The sequence below is a fragment of the Seriola lalandi genome, unplaced genomic scaffold (genome assembly GCF_002814215.2).
Source record: "Seriola lalandi dorsalis isolate HSWRI2012SDOR001 ecotype SW California unplaced genomic scaffold, Sedor1 jcf7180002054945, whole genome shotgun sequence".
NCBI classification, from domain to species: domain Eukaryota; kingdom Metazoa; phylum Chordata; class Actinopteri; order Carangiformes; family Carangidae; genus Seriola; species Seriola lalandi.
The window spans coordinates 880,307-899,239 of record NW_019525496.1 but is presented as its reverse complement, the minus strand read 5'-3'; the positions used below and the strand labels follow the sequence as shown (position 1 = coordinate 899,239).

The window sequence follows — 18,933 nt, the reverse complement described above, 5'->3', positions numbered from 1 at the left end:
GACTGTGTGGTTTTGCTTGGAATGATGTAAGATAGAACGGCAAACAAGCAAAGACTTATTATGGCTAATGATTGCTTAAAACAGAGCTGTGGAGACTTGACAGTTTGGTGCCTCTATCATGGGGTGGGGGTTGGGGGTGTGTGGGGTGGCAGGGGGCGCACAATGGGAAGACATCCTCAGTCCACCTGCAGTTTTAGGAGACTGTCTGAACCAGAGGTAATTTTGTTTTATGATACTGACATTTGATGCTGTCACAGACAATTAACAGTAAACGGATGATAAATAGTGGCTCAGTAGCTGACTCCTATAGATCTCTGACAATGTCAAGATCATTTATGTAGCATGTGTAAGCTTAAAATCAATTAACACAGAATGCTCCATTGGTGCAGTGTGTCTGGTGGTGCTGTCTACTATCTGGAAAGTCATCTTCAATGGCAAAATGTATATATATGCAGCAGTTGGCTCGCCTAGGTCAGTCCCCCCGCACCCCCACTCCCCCCCCTGCTCTGACAAAATTGGTCCATCCCTGGCACTACTCCTCATCTCCAAAGCCACCAAAAACTGTAACCTACCTTGTGTATTTTTCACTAATTGAAATGCCTAATGAGGTCCCAGGGGCTCCATCCCATTACCTCTGAGTTAATTAAAGCCTAAGCAGTGTGCCAAACGGTGAATAAAGATGCAGTAAAAGTGCAAAAGGAACAGGGAACCCGAGAAGGGTTCGGCGCGCTTGGATGGGGCTGACCTGCTTTTTTGTCATTGTTGAGGGACGCTATATTCCAAGAAGGAGCAGATGTCTATTATTTTTTTATTTGTATTTATTTTAGGCTTACATTTTTTTTTGTTACCCTGCTTCAGGCACTCATTTTCCAGTGTGGTTAGCCTAATTCTGCTTTATTAAACATTCAACTCCATGCCACCATCATCAAGGATTTTATGAAGATGTTCCCTGTTTACAACTGAAGCATAACATGAGCCTAAAAAAATGACAGGTGTGTTATGGACTTTTATTCAATTCTATTGTGGCTGTAATAACATTATACTGCTTATTAAATCTACATTCAACACCTACAAAAGGCAGTTATCAACTTGTTATGCACCGCGGTCACTATTATGGGAATATGAATCCAAACCACATTACCTTGTTAAAGAAACCTCTCCTTATTAAATGACAAAAAAAATGCATGTGAAAAGACAGATGGAGGCATTTCTTTTAAGAAACAATTTCAAATGTTTATTTAACATGTCAAAGAAGGGGCACACACTCGTGAATTGAAAAGGGGGGGCTGCAATTATTGGCCAGTACTATGACTTAAACTTAATACTAACATTAATCAGGTTTTGGCTAAAAAGAAAACATGTTTTTGTTCCTTTTTGTTTTTATAAAGAAACTTTATGTACATTGGTTCTTTTATACAAGAGGTTCATTGGATAAATGCATCAAAAAGAAACCAGTTCTGCAGTAAACTTTACAAAAAATACATTTTGTTTCATTGAGAGATGTAGAAAAGGAGACAGTCAAATATTGACCAATAATATTTCTTCCTTTTCATCATTTAGAAAAAAAGTTGTTCTAATATCTATTTTAAAGAAAAGCAATATACAGCACAATAAATGGGAGAAAATTTGCCTTTGCGGATTCATTCAGTTGGTTTGGTTACCAAGGACAGGGGCTGCGACTGGAACAGGGCATGATGGGAGTGAAGGGCTGCCTGATGGAAGGGGGAAGGCGGGGAGAGCATGGAGTGGTGCAGAGAGGTGAAGGGGATTGGCCGGGTGAGAATGGGTGTGGTCGACTGGCTACCTGAAGTACCAAGTGGGATGGAGATGGCGGGTTGGGATGAGGAGGAAGAAGAGGAGGAGGAGGAGGAAGAGGAAGAAGAGGAGGTGGATCCAGGAGCTTTTCCGGGTAGGGAGAAGTGATGGTGCATGCGTCCCTCCGGTTTGGTGGTGAGCGATAGCGGCTGGGCCTGCTCGGAGTGAGTGGCGGCAGGAGCAGCCGGGGAGGCCAAGGCTGCAGAGGGAGTGGCTGGCGAGTCCAACATGCTGCCGTGTGACGACGCAGGGCTGTCACACATCTTCTCAGAGGGCAGGTACTGCACACACTGCTTCTTGCTTCTTATTGAGAAGTCTGGGGAAAAGAAAGGAGAAGTGAAGAGGCTGAATTATGGATCTCCTGCTGGCTTCAAATCTGGTTCAAGTCCCTCAATGCTGCCGGTGACAGAAGTGAAGGAGCGATAATTACAACAGTGAAGACGATGGCGGTGAAAGTTCTGAGACGTGACTTGTTCGAATCAACTTGAAAACACGTTACAGCACGGACAGTGAAACAGGATGCTAAACACATTCTGATGGGAGGCATTTATGATGCAAAAAAAAATTACACACTACAATAAAACGTGCACTGAAGTGTGGAAAGTTCTTTTTATTTTGTGGTCATTTGGTTGCACAACAGCAGACATCCCTGCCACTATTAGCACTGAACCTCATAAGCTGCTTGTTAAAGTACAGAAGCAGGGAAAGAAGTTAGTATGTGTTAGTTAAGAAAAGAATCCATGCAAAAAAAGGTAGATAAAAATAACAGAATAAAGGCGCAGTGTCCCAGGTTGAACTTGAGCTTTGCAGGAAAAATAAAGCTTGCTGTTAGTTTCTACAATTTTCTTCAAAACAACTTTTTTTCTACAGTTTTCTAAAAACAAATAAAAGCTGTCAGGAAGAAAAGGCCCCTTACCTTCTGGTTTTGAGTCTGGTTTGTTCTCTCTCTTCCTCTTTTTTCTCTTTCCCTGCAACAGATAAAACAATGTTGTTTTTCACTGTGGAAGTAAACCACCTCAGCAACTTCAGCTTATGAGAACAAAAGTGTGGTTACTATAATTACACAGTTAACCGAACCCAGTGAGAACTTTTTTTTCTAACTTCCTCTACCCACTGACATGAGAGCCGATGGTGGAAACGTCCTACTCACATAGTTATCTCGTGCTGACCATCCTGGATAGAGCTGGGAGTGCAGTTGCCTCTCTTTTCTGGCCAGCTCATAGTATTTGGCTTGCTCCTCTCTTGACAGGGAATGCCACTGTGGACATAGACAGAGTATATCAAAGGACTGCTAAACACACACACATGCATGCATAGTTATAAACTCAGATGCACATCTCTGTCAGTGCCACTTACCCGCCTTCCAAGGATCTGGTTGATGGCAGCGCTCTCTTTCAGAGTGCACTCTGCCACTACTTTGGCTCTCATCTCCTTCATATACAGCATGAAAGCATTCAGGGGCTTCTTGATATGAGGCTTCTTGTCCTCCTCTTTCTTGGGAGGAACAGGGGATTTCCTGCTAATCCAAAACATTAAAAAGATGCTGTTAATGAAGCGTGAATGGCGGAGAGGAGCTGGTAAAAGATAGCAAACACTGTTCGGCCACAAAAGCTGGTTTTAATGACTATTTGAATTGTCCTTACGCATGCATCGAGGGGCTGATGTTGTCACCGCTGGGCTCCTGCTTGATGGCCGGGGAGACGATGGCGGGATGGGGAATGCCGGTCTGGTGGAGGCTGTGCGGAGGTGGAGTCACCATGTGGGGGGAGAAACGGCTGGACACCAAGCTGAGGAGGCGAAAGGAGGCAACATTTTAACAGTCGCGTTTAACGGCAAGTTTCTGTTCATCTGTTGAGAAAAGGTTCCGCTAACTTGGCACATTACTGCCCTGCTTTACCCTCAGGGTGAAACTCACCGTGCCTACTGCGCCTGTCTAGACTAAATTCATACACACAATGACTTACATGCTTGCTTTTTGTTCAAATAAAGACTTTTTCAAAAGCCCCTTTCTTCGGCGATGGCTGGAGAAAAGTGGAGTGTGTTGTTACCATGGCGACAGCATGGCCGTGACACCTGAAACCACTTTCCTTACCACGTTCCAGACCATGGAGAGCGTTCTGACAGCCGTACACACAGAACACCTTTTACAAAGTGGCTCTCTCAATTTCCAATTGTTAATACAAAGGAGCATTGTAAAGGACAAAGGGGAAAATTAACCCTCTACCACACACTTTGCAGTTAGTGTTACAGAGGAAAATGAAGGCTAAATCTATTTAAAGCTTGTTAATATGACTGTAATGGAGACTATGCACAATATATCCTTGTACTTACTTAAATGAGGTGAGTCCAGAGTTATTAGCTTTACCTTATGATACACCCAGTATGGACCGAGCCAGTGGTAACTTGAACCGAAACATTTCTAACTGTTTGGAGCTGCCATCGAAAACAACAGCATTGGATTCAAGGTTAAAAATGTTCACACAGAAAGCTTGTTTTGACTCCTCAGTCAATGTTTACCATCACTATCTCTATAAAGTTAAAAAAAATTAAGTTAAAATAAAGTCTTACAAAGCAGATGTAATTAAAAGCTGATGTTTTGAAGCTTTTTTTTTTTCCTGTGATCTATTTAATAATTTACACTATATAAACAAGGAGGTGCCATATCATCCCCTTGATAATAAACATATATCTATGACTATATCTGTAAACATCCTGCTTAGTCCCAAGTGAACAACTCTGCTCCTGCTTTAAGTGATGGCATGCAGTCAAGCTACACATTCTTTAAACAATGCTCCCATTAAGATTCATGCAGTGCAGGATTGGTGCAGTAGTGGGGAATGCACTAAATCTGATGCATTACATAGTAATAAAAATGAGTGTGAGGTATGTTCTGATGATCTGAGTTCACCTCAGGATGGTGCTGCACATGCTATTGATCACAGAGGCCCTTCTGAATATTTCATCTCATACTAACACCGGAAGGCCTGCTACAAATCTTTCCAATTTTGACAGAGGGTCAGAGAGTTTAGTCTGATGGGACGTGTAGGTTCAGATGAGCTTTGATTTGTCCTAATCGATTCTCAGCCCTTTCATCTCGGCACTATACGTGTGTGTGTGTGCGTGCGCGTGTGTGTGTTGTGGAGTGGCTCAGAACACTGGCCTGACCACAGAAGTTTAGCTCAGAGAGAAAAGACAGGAGAGGAGCGCTGAATGCCAATAATGTGTTCACTCTATTTAAGAAGCTGAACTTGTCTGTGATAGACTCAGACCTCACATCCCTTTGTAGTCTTGACACTGCTGGCTGTCCGTGATCTGACAATGTTCTCTCAAAAGTGGAACTAACTTTTTTTTTTTTTTTTTTAAATTCTGCTTTATATCCCAAATGTATGTGGTTGAGAGATATTAAGCAACCATTCAAAACAAGATCTATGGTGTTTCCTTAAAATGTTGCTGTAACAGCTCAACAATGAAACTGCACATCAGCCATTTATTTTACTCACAGTCTGAAAAGGCTGGCAAAGAAAGCTAGAGAAATGTGATTACAGCACGTCATAGAAGCAGCAGATATTAAATGTCTCCCATTGGGAAACTGGGGGTGTTGCTGAACATGATCTGCTCACCTGGACATGGATGCATTCATTGCTAGCGCTGGATAGGGGTGACGGAATCCCCCCGGAGGGATGGAGTACATGGGCTGGCCCTGCCTGAGAGACAGAGGGAGACAGAGGGAGACAGAGAGAGACAGAGCGAGCGAAAGCATCAGAGTGAGGTGGATCAAACACAGCTGACAGCTAACCCACCAGCACTAATCCTCTACTCATCAACTCAAATCCCCTGCTTGTGGAACAGCACCGTTGCAATTGATTATGAGACCCGTGGCAAAACCCATAAATGTTCAGGAATTCCTCCTGGTGAACTCAAATGTTTTAATTTATCATTGTTCTGATATGGTGCACCTGCACTCAGACTATGGAGCATAAAACTGAGACATTGCTCTTAACAAACGTTACAAAAAAAATGTCCTTTTTATGCTTTTCTTCATGCTTCACTTGACGTGAGCTTTATTAAAAATTAGTTCGCTAACATCCGTGCTTTAACTGTGGCGTGATGACATGCGACTTCAAAGCAAGTGAACATACAAACTGATTTTTTAAAAAAGTGATTGAAAATGTCTGGCCAACATATTCGCTATAAATATTTTTCTGAGCTTCTGAAGAAAAAACATGACATTCAAAATATTTCATTTACACACTTTTCAGAACAAAACTCATGTGGCTGTGTGGACAGGTGGCAGGAAAATGAACTTACTGTGGCATGAGCCAGCCCAGAGGGTGTGCGATCGAGCCGACAGCACCAGGAGACAGGGGGTAGTATGGAGAGAGCTCTGATGGGTGAGGTGTTCGAGGAATACCTGCAGGTGACAGAAGGCAGCTTTTAAAATGCTGTACACACTCGCTGAGGCGCAATTAAAAACATTTTTTTAATCTCTGAAAATAAAACAAAACTCTATCTACTCTTATCTTTTACTCTAACCGTTAGGCTTGAAAGGTAGCTGAGGACAGAAGCTTGATTCCAACAATAACTTCAAGGTCTTCAAGGTGGAAAATAAGTAACAAAATGTCCATAGAAACTTGCTCAGTATGCTCCAAACAGAAACAGCTTTGTCAAAATGTGTCTAAACACACTGTTTCCTTTTCATACATCATGACCCCGTCAAGCTCATTAGCATATGTTTGTTTGTGCTCATTAGAGCGCCGGCCTCCTGGTTTCTGTGGATGTTTCAATACGTTTGTCCACCTCGATTTACAGTGAGTGATGTGAATTCAAGCCGACCATCGCCACGCTTTATGTGGATCTGCAGCCGAAGGTTAATGTGACTTCACCTGTCTTTGGGTCGAGGATCTCTGGGGAGAGGTGTGACGGCGGCGTGCCGGGGGAGAAGTGTTCGTTGCTGTAGGTGATGAGGGGCGTCAGCGGGTGGACGTGGTGGGCATGCTGCACCACTGGGACTTTGTTGGACTGTTGATGAAGAGGAGAACAGGAACAAGAATTTATGAGCAGGACGTGACCAGTTCAGCAGCAAGTGTCTGACACAACATTCAAAACACAGTGAATACAAAGTCATCAATCAAAGTCACTATGAAACAGGCGTATTTCTTTCCCATACTGTACACTGCACATGATTTGTGTGGGCCATTGTTCAAAACAAATGCATGGAGTAAATAGGCCATCACGTGTGAGTGCCCTCCATGGTAAACATCACAGTCTGTGCGTGTGACCAGCCCTGTGATGCAATCTGGACCAGCACCAAGGAACACTAAAAAGCCTCGCAGACACATGCCAAGACCATTACGGTCATTTAGCTAAGGAGAGAACTGTTTGTTCAGTCCAACAAGAAAAACAACGGTGCCACAGAGTCCAAAAGTCACACCAGCAAGCCACAAACAAACACAATCAGGCTAAGGTAAACTGAATACCCATAAACAAGTGGAGACATCATCTCCCACTCTGTCTGACAGCAGCCACTTGATGGGAGTAAGCAGGCACACATGGGGGAATTACACTGCCACGTTACACTACAGATGCCCCAAACGTTAGGAAAAGACTTAAGATTCTGTATAACTGAAGACAAGTGGTGAAGAGCAGAGAGTTCAGAGATGAATCTAACTTTTACACAAAGTGTGGATTTTTTCCTTCCCTCCACTACGACTACGACGAAGATGATGAAGACAATAATAATAACCAGCGTCTCTACTTTCATTAGGCAGCGCTCAGCCTCGCAGTCATTTCCTCTGGCTGCCTGGCTGAATAGAGCACTTGTTGGCTCAACTTGTCACATGGGAGGGTCAAGGGGTGGGTGGGTTGGGCGGTAGTGGAGGGAGGTGGGGTGGGGGGAGGGGGGGGAGAAAGGAGTCTTGTTCCTCCAGGCTAACCTTTCTTCAATATCCCTCCCCACCCCCCTTCTCAACCTCTCGTCTCTCTCCAACGTGGTCTGCTCGGGAACAAGGTTTGCATTGAGACTTCTGTACACTCTCCTGCCTCACGCTGCCACGAATTGTTCCAAATCGTAGCTTTTTTCTTTTTTTTTTTCTCTTTTGCCACTTTTTTTTTTTTTTTTTTTTAAAGGAAGGTCCAACCTTTTCCTCCTTTTAAATCTTTAGCAAATTGGTTTCTCCCATGTCTAAAGCACGCTTTGATTCAGGTAATGCCAGATGGAGAGAGGAAAATATTTACTGGTGTTAAACATGGCTATATTAAGATCACTTTGCTCAGGACTTTTTTTTTTTTTGGTTTCTCCAGACTTAGAGCATATAAGGTCAGTACGTATGATGATGTGCAGAGAACACGATTTCACACAACACAGGAAAGGCTTTGATAAAGCTTCACGGTGGAAATAGTGTTGACTCGCTGAGTTGAAATCCCAGGTCCCACATGTCATGTATATTTGAGTTGTGCTTTGTTGTTCTACTTCGTGTACAATATGCCTGCATTTTCCCTATATTGTGAGGGCTGTTTGAGACCTCTAGACCTGGGTGCCAACACATTTTGGGAAGCAGTTCAGTGAGAATTTGAAATGATGCCCATTAATTATTCATATCGTGTGCTCTAAACATGTTTCCAAGTTTGAAGGCACTAGTTTCAACTCCAGGCTGCCTTTCAGTTCCGCAGCCCGACAAAATGTGGGGAAAAAAATGGAGTATGCAGGTTGCACATATGCAAATCTACTCTGACCTGTATCCTACCTGCCAGAGCTTCTCCGTTAGGAATAAAGACTGCTACTTCATCAGGCAAAGTCTCGTCTTTAACTCACAACATTTTTGAATTAAATCAGTCAAAATCAAAATAATTTTCTGACGAGTAAAGCTCCGAAAGCATAAAATGTGGTTTTGTGAAATTGAAAAACTGGACTAATGGCTCAATCATGACTTAAAACTAAACACTAATGTATCAATGCCCTCATTCACTTGCTTTCTGTGTAGAGGTAATATTCCTCCAGCCCATGACAGCTTCATACGCCTGGTTTCATGATCCACAAGCAAAGCGTAATAAGGAAACCACAAGGAACATGAGCTGTGTTTTAAATATAAACAACACCTACGTGATAGGACGGATAAAGAGCAACCTGGAACCAGATGGTATCTACATCGACAGACAGAATTCATGCTCTTTACATAGACCTGCTTGTTGCAAACAGGTCTGCAGCGGTGTGTACCTCTCAGCTAGCAAGTAAAAACACCCAGAACGGGTCTTTAGAGCGACTGGACGTAGTAACAGGAAGGTTTAAAGGAAAAAAAAAAAAAAAAACACAGCAAAAAGTTGCTGAGCTGATGCAGAGAAAAGATGTCTGTCTCTTAAGAGGGTTTGAAGCTTAAAAAGGCCGAGGTGGCAGTACCTCGCTTGGCTGTCCAACTTGGAACGGCGCTAAGAAAAGCACAGTCCTTGGTCAATGTGGGTGGAGGGGTGGATTTCATTCAAGCAAACATGTTTTTGGATCCTGCACATCTGAATTGAATTACTAGGCAAACAGCCGATGGGGAAGAGAGCTTAGAACAAACTGAATAACCCCGCAGCTTTGTGTGTCTTTATGCTCGGCGATTCTGGGTGGGAGGCTCAGAGGCCTTTCAAAACTCCAGGAAAGACAGGGTGAAAAGAATGCCTGGCATGCTGAGAAATCCAAGCCTTGTTTGTCAACGCCAACAGGAAGCGGACGTGAGAGGGGACTGACCGTGTCGTATGTCCTTAAAATCAACCATTCCGAAACTATGCCATTCATCACAGGCAACGTGTGCTTTACGTCTGGTCATCGCCTCTGAAAAGGTCAATGGCAGTAATATTCTAGGTTAGAATAATACAGCGCCGAGCGGCGTCATATTACTGGAGTGAATATCCCCAGTGGTCAATAAATAAATTGAGAGGGCTAGCAAAATCAGCACAGCATATAGAGACACAAACATGAACAGATCTCATGGGGCTCCACTGTGGTTCTAAATATTTTGAAACTGTATTTTCTGGTAAATCTGCCGCTAATAAACAGTGTCTTGAGCAATTTCACTCATTCTGCGAACCCAGATTGGAATCAAAGCACTGGTTCCTTATTCCATTTCTGAAGAGGATCTTGTCTCTGCAGTGGCCCAGCAGGGCTGCAGACCTCAGATCAGTATTCAGTTCAGTCCTCCCAAAGCCTTTGATTTCATGATGGATCCCGGTTGTTCACTGCCTAATGCAAAACGAGAAAATCTCACCGGACTCCCAGTCAAAGGTCTGTTGAACGAATATGGGCCGAAAGCAAGTATATGTATTGCTTTGAGAGGAGAAAAAAAAAAAAAGCTGCATCTTCTTCGGTTAATATCTCTACTTAAACTGTCGCGCAGCCCTGAGAGTTGACGAGTGCACCAGACACATGCGGGGAGACAAAAGTCATCTCTGGAATGCTGCTCTAGACCTTGCCACTTCAATTCACTTAAACAATTCGGTGACTAAGTGACTTATGACACGCTGACAGGACCAGGTCCCTTGTTGCCTTTATTACCCTGCACACTAATACAATATTGAAACAAAGAGGGGGATTCTTGTGTCCCTGTCAAGTGAAGCCCATATTTGAGCACTGAATGCACGGTGATCTGATAACTAACGGAGGGACAGACACTCCGGTCAGTTCTGCTTCATTAAAGAGTCACAGCTCCTTCTAATCCAGCGTAACAGTACTAGTCAGTGTAGTCAGTAATGACACAGAGAATAGGCCTTATGGACAAATTACTGCAAACGACTGAATGACCTCAGTGAGGGAAGTACGCAGCCTTGACATCATTATCAGCAGACTGTTAATGACTGTGAATCGGTACGTTGTGAGAGATGGGTGCGAGATGCAGATGATTCAGACAGCGACGCCACCTCTGCTTCTTTCCTTCTCTCCTCTCCTCCCCTCTCCTCTCCTCCCCTCTCCTCTCCTCCCCTCTCCTCTCCTCCCCTCTGCTCCCTGGTCCAGCTCGGCCACTACTGATGGGCTGACAAGTTCCTCACACTGCATCACCAAGCCCTGCAGCACCTTTGATGTATTATTCATAAGAAGGCATCCCTCTGAACACAGGAGCTGATATGGGGGTTTTGGGGTGATGCACGAATGCATGTATGTGTGTGCGTGTGCGTGTGTGCATGTGCGTGTGTGTGTGTGTGTGTGCATGGTGGGGTGTGGTATGTTCATAGAAAAGCTTGTTCCCCTCTTCCCAATCCACCCACCACCACCATCACTACCAAAAGCAATACCAAGTGAATGCTAAACAAACCTGTCTGTTGAATAATTGAGGATCTCAGGCCAGAGCAGGCTCCGATTAGCATACAGGCCTTATGGACCCAATCTGCACAATGACAGGATGGTCTTTCCCTGGACTTTTTGTGCCCACTGAATCGTCTGATTTCTATTTTACCTCGTCGTCTTGTTGCATATTGGCGGAATTAGCAGAAATGTCAAAGAGATTTCCGCTCAGGAGCAATAAATGCATTGATCTCTGCCGGCACTCGCAGGAATGTGAGACGATATCATTCACAAAAAAAAAAATAGATTGCATAAACCTTATCAGTAAACTAATAGAATATGAGATATACGTGTGCATCAGTAGACCTAAACGTCAGGTTTAACACATGCTTGCAGAACGACTGCAGCATCACAGGTCTGCTTCAGGAGTCCCTGCTGGTGTCTCCTCACCGCCTCTCCTCAGGTCTCTCTCTCTGGCTCCTCTTGGCCCTGGGCAGTAATCCCTGGCCCCCCGTGTGTGCCCATCCGCTCCCCCTGCTCTCATTAGTGCAGTGTTGGGGCCTGGGGAGCCTGCAGGCCTGGGGAGCCAGCCTGCTGCTCCCCTCCCACTCTCCCTCTCTCCCTCTCTCTCTCTCTCTCTCCTCGGCTGGAGTAATGAGCACATAATCAGCCTGGCTCCCTGTCAGCAGCAGCACACCAGAGGGGCATGTGGGCTCCTGGCCCAGAGTGGGGGGTAAGAGCAGAAGAGTAGGGTGTTTCACTTTCTATCCTCGGTGCCCAGGGTGCACCGTACCCAGTTTCCCACCGCACATCAAATGACCCTCTGGTAACAGGTCACCAGATCAAGCATGGCGACTTCCTCTTTTAGTTAAAAAATGGAAGCTGTTATACTCTCAGTGAACTTCCCCACCTTTTAGACTGAAATGTTACATGGGTTTTAAGACATTAATGATATCTCACATTCTTCAGCCTCGGCCTGCTCATTCATTAAAGCTGTGTCATTCAGTTGCAATAAAAATAGTAAAATGATCATCCTAAATATCATCCCCCAATGTCATCTCCCTTAAATAGTCTTTAAAAGTATCAAATTTAAAATCAAAATACAAGAAGCCTGCTAACAACAATGTAGACCCTGTATAGGAATCTATAAGTTCCCATGTACAAATAGAAAAAAGCATTTCAATAATATTTACATGCGTGACGCTAAAGAATAAATGTGCCAGACTTCCGAAAAATGCCTATGTTTTCGTACACAAAAGTGAAGGCTACTTATTTTTCAGATGTGAGTAACATTGCTGCCAGAAAACAGTTTGATCTCTCACATTCTCAGTCCTCTACAATGTTTCCGTCTCTATTGACTTTTCTGGTTTAATGACGTTCAAAGAGATGAAGGCCGAACAAAAAAAAAAAGAAAAAAAGAAAAGCACCAACACTGAGCCACATGAAAAGTAGCAGCAACCACTGAAGGACAGAACAGAAACAATCCAGCCTCAAGTCTGCATGCTTTCATTTCCTTTAAATACAGTTGCTATTACCATACTTATTGTTTTGACTTTTTTCTCTTCATTCTACCTCCCTACAGTGTCGATTCATATATTTCTATAATGTTAGAAATTTGCAAAATAAATTCAAATATCGTTCGCTGCAACAAAACTTGACACAGCAGCTGCTGTGTCTCGGCGAAAAATCAACAGGGTCACTGAGAGGTCAGTATTTATTCCAATGAAATGTCTTTAATTGGTTTCCATTGAGACTTAAGTCAGTCCTATTCCCATGAGCAAACTCCATCCCCTTCACAACAATTTCCCATTGACTGTGCTCAATGAGGACTTTGTCATGTGCATCACTGGAGATCCAGAGAATCAACCACAAACTCAGCAAGCACGTCTAGCCAGGGTATGTAAGGTCAAGGGGCTGAGCCACAACGTTTCTTATTACTAAAGTGTAGTGATTGTGGCTTTCTGCTCCGTGCACTGCTTAACACGGCTTCCCGAACCAGGCAGTGCCCTGATACAATCAAGCAAGTGAGATGTTAGATACAGATGCTCAAGGCTTCACGTTATCTAATGTTTTCAATCCCAAACACACATCCCTCAGCGAAGCCACTAACCAAACAGGTCTGCTGAGGCCCCCGCATTGTCTGATCAGACTGACACACACCACGATGACTAGTTCACACCTGTGTGGGAAAGTTCAGGAATGGCAGGGAGGTTCAAACCTGAGAGATTTATAGTGGAGATTGAGTTATTTTGGCAAAGACAGACAAGACTGTTCAGCAGTTGGTCTGCGGGTGCATGGGGGGGGGGGGTATCTGTGTATGGATGGGAAAATGCTCACTATAACTTCATTATTGTGAATAACCACATTATGGTGATAGTTTGATTAAAGCATTTATATAGTTTGCAGTAAACGGATTCCCCCAATAAGTTTACACGATTTGTTTGATAATTGAGTTAATGTGCCGTAGGATATATCCTGGAGGAAACATCTTGTTAGTGCCACAAAATAAGGGAGACGAAATGGTGTTCTGATTCATAAATCTGATGACCGCCGTCCTGCAGTTCTGTGACTGAAATTTTATGGTGGCAATGATTTGATTTTACCCCCCCCCCAAACCAACCACATTGCTCTTTTGTCACATGTTCTCTAGTTTACTGACACATGAACTTAATCATAAGTGGGAAACAGTAATAAGAAATATTGATGAATTATCAATAATACTGATAATCCTGACTCCAAATTTGAGTTTTTATTTATTTTTTTTTTTTGGCTTGATCTTGTCATAATTAAATGTGAGTGTCAGTGTCTACTTACTAAATGCCCTGGTGTTGGAGAGCGGGAGTCTTTTAGCGCGGCAGATCCAGGAACATCCAAAAGAGGCCATTTCATCTGCAGGTACTGTGGGTGAGAGAAAAAGGAGCAGAATTTAACAATAAACCTAGAAACACTGCAGGGAAAAACATGCACAGTAATAAAAACTTGGCAAAAAAACATGCACTCAAAAATAGGCAGGATATCGAGACCAAATGTGCAAAAAAAAAAAAAAAAAAAAAAAAAAAAAAAAAAAAAAAAAAAAAAAAAGGCTCCTCCTTAATATTTACAATTACTCCACCACAGGGAGTACATCTTTTCCTAGAGCGTGCAAAAGTGGTATGAATGGTGTCAAACCCGCAGAGATCTCCAGCAGACACCTGTACGAGAGCCACATTGCTGCTGGAGTCAGACAGTGATTTCTGGCACGGGGGAAAGCAGGGAGAGCGATGTGAACACAACGGACTGGTGGAGGACTGTGAAATTGCCGTTTGTCAAGGAAAAACAAGAGGCCAGCTGTGGGCGCCCATCGCTGAGCGGGTGGGAAGAGACAGCTGGAAGGAAGCCCCAATCTACACAGCAGCGAAAGGCGGACTCAAAGGTAACTCCTGTCTGTCCGTCTCAATTGGTTTGGACTTTTGACCCCGAACACAGCCCCTCCTCCTTTTAATATTACACATGTATCAGAGTTATCATAAAGGATTGTGTAAGTGTTTGCTTTTCCTTTTGCTTTTTTCTCACTTGTCCCAAAGATTTCCACCACACTTTGTCTTATTATTACGGCTGCCAGTCCCTATGCGCCATGTGCCATGGCGTAAGAGCTATGTACTCGAGGAGAGGTTTTTGTGATTTACTGCTTGATACAACATGCTGGGCTTTTTTTTTTTTTGTCCTCTAGCAATGAAGATAGCATGAAGCCAGAGCTCCAAAAGCACGGCTCAACCATCTGGTTTATGAATCAGTTTAAATACCGGATACAGCAGCTTGTCATGCATGTGGATTTTCTCCCTGGTACAATTTCAAATTAATTAAAAGGGTTTTATGTTATATGTTTTGCTTTGCTCATCCAGGCCCATGTAGTCCAGACACATAAAGACATGCAGTTCATTATTTAAGTTGCCTTTTGGGTAAAGAAGTGCATCACGGGTTGTAAATTCTGTCTGTAAAAGGTGGTTACACAATCTCACCATGCATCCATTGTTTTCATTCTGCATTGAGTACTGTCATTGTCATTTACATAGTATTAGGCTTATGAATTCCTATGCACAAACAGCTTGACGTCCACCCAAAGCAAACATCTGATGAATGGAAAAGACAAGAAATAGTATCTGACACTTTAAAAAAAAAAAAAGACCAACAAAACCTGTTAATAAATATATGCAAAGCTTTGTCTACTTTTCAAAAGTTGGTGCAGGATAAATGATGCTGAACAAGTAAACTGGAGGACTCATGCATTCAGGTTTGGATTTTTAAAACTTCATTCATCACTCGGGGGTTTGTAAGGAGGAAGGAAGCTTGGATGGCTGTGGGTTAAAAATGGAAAAGACATTATAGCAGGAGGGGGAAAAGGGAGAGGAGGGAAAAAAAAAACATTTTCAGGAATGAGTTTGTCGGAGCAGGCAGAGAGTATTGTTTCCTGACAGCTGGGGTCCAACAGAGCACCGAGGCAGGGGGAAGGGGACCCTTTTTCCCTTCGAAAAGGGGGGAAATTCTTAGAGTTGACATCAGCCCTCTTCATTTTCACTATACTGCTCAAGGCTGAATCGTAGGTTCCAACTAATGGGCCCGAGTCCATACAACTGTCAGGAGGCAGTTGCTTTTAGAGGCTGCTAGCTCCCTATTGAAACTTTACTCTGCTGTGTGCATGGTGCCTAATGAATGCTACTCTCCAGAGAGAAAATCCAAAACAATGCAGTTTTCTCTGTCTAATCTATGTCAATCATGAGTCCTTCCACAAATGAAACAAGCCCTATTGTGAGCGTTTGGTGTAGCCCGGCCGTGCCCATCCCGGCTCTCCCACCCAATCCATCCCTTATTTGACAGCTTCTGCCAGGACTGAGGAACATGCCCCCAGGCACTTTTTTCTGAGCGCCTACTTTTCTTTTAATTGCCAGTGTGCCCTATGGAGCAACTGTTCACACACTCCCCGAAACATCCAGCCAGGTAATGCCAGCTGCACACTGTCACATTAGCTCCAGTCCAGACCAGAGCAGCACACCACTCACTAACACATGAGAGAGGGAGAGAGGGAGGGTGTTTGGGTCTATGAGTGGTTTCAGGAAACAAAAGGCGAGGAATTGCGGGTCATGCAGCTCAGCAAAAACTTTCTCAGTGTTACAGTAAAAAAAAAAAAAAAAAAAAAACGCACAAGGGAAGTGTAAGAGAAAAAGTTAGGACAGAGCCAGCATTTCAAATTCGTGATTCAAACAGTTAAGACATGGGTTACATGATGTTAAATGTTTATATAAGATTGAAACAGAAGATTAACTTCAAGATATTTAATAATGCTATACGCATGCCCTTATTATATTAGAAACAAATAGAGACATATGGTCGGGGCCCATAGCAATGCCTGTTTCAGCATGGGAGCTGGAAGCTCTGGTAAATAGACTCGGACAGAGTACTGAAAGAAGTGTGTAACTAAAGTGAAGCTTAGCTGATCCATTTTTGTAGCTCTCTAATTGTCTTCCAGCCTTCCCTGTTGACTCCAACACTCAGAATAGACATCAGTAGAATGTGCTACTTTTACAGGACCCAGATGCGACAAAGGTGGCAGTGATGCCACTGAAATTTTCCAAAAAGCTGCACTGGAGCCCTTTGGTTTTTTGAACACAGAGAATACAGCATATGCTCTGGGGCATGTGGCCTGCCAGAGCTGGGTTCTAATTGTTACATTGCTCTCACGGAGCGGAGGAAAACACAGCCAAGAGTCTTTGTCATCTCTGAAGTGTGTGGTGCCATACTGCAGGCCAACATCAGAGCATGGAGAAGAGACAGATGTCTGGACATTTGCTGTCAAACTAAGTCAGACACTCTGCCAAAAGGACAGAATATATCCCAAACTTTGCTAGCAACTATCTGCCGACTTCTGAGCTGCACTGAGAAGTCATAATGGCTGTCAAAAATAATATAAATATAGAATTATATTTCAAATTCAGTAAAATGTGCCATAATACGTCTACATTCATACATACAAAAATCATGCACAAAACATAGCTTGACTCTAGGGAAAAAGCAAATGTGCCTGAAACAGATTAAATGTCTGGACATTTGAGCTGAATTGGATTAATTCAATCAATCAAGAGCAAACAATCAGACAAACCACGAATAAAAGAGTGAATATGTATAAAGTGGCAGCTGAGACGAGGCCTGACGCTTGTGAAATGGCTTCACCCGACTTGTGGTGAATAGCAGGAGCAACAGGAATGCCTCCATGGATCGCTCCAGCAGATAATGTCAATCACCTACTGTGTGGTGAACCCCTCCCCATTGTTTTCTTTTACCCCCCAACAGAAAACAAATGGGCCACACAGCTTGCTGTTTGGCTGAGGTGTTAATTACCGTCCCCTGCCCATATGAACAACAGCTCCATACAATAGCCCTGTCAGGCCCCCGACACAACGGTCCCTCCGTGGTTCTCTCTGCTGATATCTCCTGCTCATGCGGGGCCATTGACACCTCAACCTGATCTATGCATGAAACACAATTAAAAGCTTTTGCCGACAAAGACAATGTGATAAGTAGCCCCCGCCTTGACTCACAGTTTGCATTAAGGCTCATTGTTTGCCAACATTAGAGGCAATTACATTGACAATTCTTAAGCAAACCTCGGCAGTCATTGTGCTAATTAGTGTGTAATTGATGGGGAAACGACGAGCAGCTCAGCCGGTCAGACCAGTAATGCACTACTAGGCCACTGCAAATTTTTTCTGAATGGGGACCGTGTCCTATTATCCAGTCCACTATGAAGTAAGCAGATTAATCAGGGAGGAAGTTATTAATTAAAGCTATCAGTCCGAAGAGAAAGAAACAACAAAACATTTTAGTGACAGTGTAACTGTTGAAAGAAAAGAATTAGTCTTTTTTTTATCCAAACTGACGGCATGGACTTCTAACCCCGGATCATTTCATCTTTCTGTGCTTATTAGTGGAGATGTGTTACACCTACCTGCTGAATACAAATGACCAGAGACCCATAAAAACTATAAGAACTATTGTTGTCTCTTTTTTCAGCTCATCACCCAGCCTCCTGGTTTACATTATATTAACCCTGACAAGCCCGTGGTGCTGCGGTGGAGATAGCACACTGCTAATGGCTGCCACATTTGAAGTGTCCATTAGCCCATAGAGGAATGAAGTTAAGTGACTATGACAGGGGTACTCCCTCAGTTTGCCGGGCCTCTATTGTGACCTGGTCGGTCGTCCTGCACTCTCATTCACAGCCAGTAAAAAAAAACTGGGTCAAAGGTCAGACATCCAGAGTGCTGTGGTTTCTATGGTAACATGGCCTATTAAGGCCAGGCTCATTGGCCTCTTAACATGCTCTTGTGCACAAAAGAACTATTAGTGCAAAGAGGGAGAGGGAAGAGTGAAGAGGGGAGGCAGCGCGAGGGAGGTCCTAACAACACAGCGTCAAGGTTTTTCCAAGATTTCCGAGATGGTTCCACACTCGGCCTACAGCTCCATCTACGTCTGTGTGCAGCTCACACAGAATTTCAGTAGTCCCTTCAGGGGGAGTAGAGGATACGCAGTAGAATTTATTGTACAGCATATCTGATAATTCATCATTCCAAAGTCAGTAAAAAACTATTTGTGTTGTAACAGTATGTGCTTCACATAAATTGTAGAAATCCTCATTTTCAACAAAAGATTTCCAAGATTCAACTCTGAAATATTCAATGAGCGATTGAGTGTCATATGACTGCCTCATGCATGTTCAATACAAGGCCAAACTGGGTTTATTTGAAAAGTCCTGGGAGTGAATTTACTGCGGTTTCAGTAATAAAACAGCATTAACAGAGAACAAGGCCAAGATAAACGCACCCCCCCCCCCC

General features: G+C 43.5%; 1 protein-coding gene across 2 annotated transcripts in view; it reads right to left on the bottom strand.

Annotated features, from left to right (window-relative positions):
* Positions 1-1,207: 1,207 nt before the first annotated feature.
* Positions 1,208-18,933, bottom strand: part of tcf7l1b (transcription factor 7 like 1b) — a 32,386-nt gene continuing 14,660 nt past the window's right edge. Inside the window, exons 4-12 of one of the 2 annotated variants that reach the window (XM_023394041.2) lie at positions 13,883-13,966; positions 6,699-6,834; positions 6,124-6,226; positions 5,436-5,519; positions 3,459-3,602; positions 3,172-3,334; positions 2,966-3,073; positions 2,732-2,783; positions 1,208-2,131 (exon numbers count right to left, since the gene is read on the bottom strand). In XM_023394041.2, the coding sequence (XP_023249809.1) occupies positions 1,641-2,131; positions 2,732-2,783; positions 2,966-3,073; positions 3,172-3,334; positions 3,459-3,602; positions 5,436-5,519; positions 6,124-6,226; positions 6,699-6,834; positions 13,883-13,966 (1,365 nt within the window). In that variant the 3' untranslated portion in view covers positions 1,208-1,640. The remainder of the gene's footprint in view (positions 2,132-2,731; positions 2,784-2,965; positions 3,074-3,171; positions 3,335-3,458; positions 3,603-5,435; positions 5,520-6,123; positions 6,227-6,698; positions 6,835-13,882; positions 13,967-18,933) is intronic. The other variant, XM_023394042.2, reaches the window with a different exon arrangement.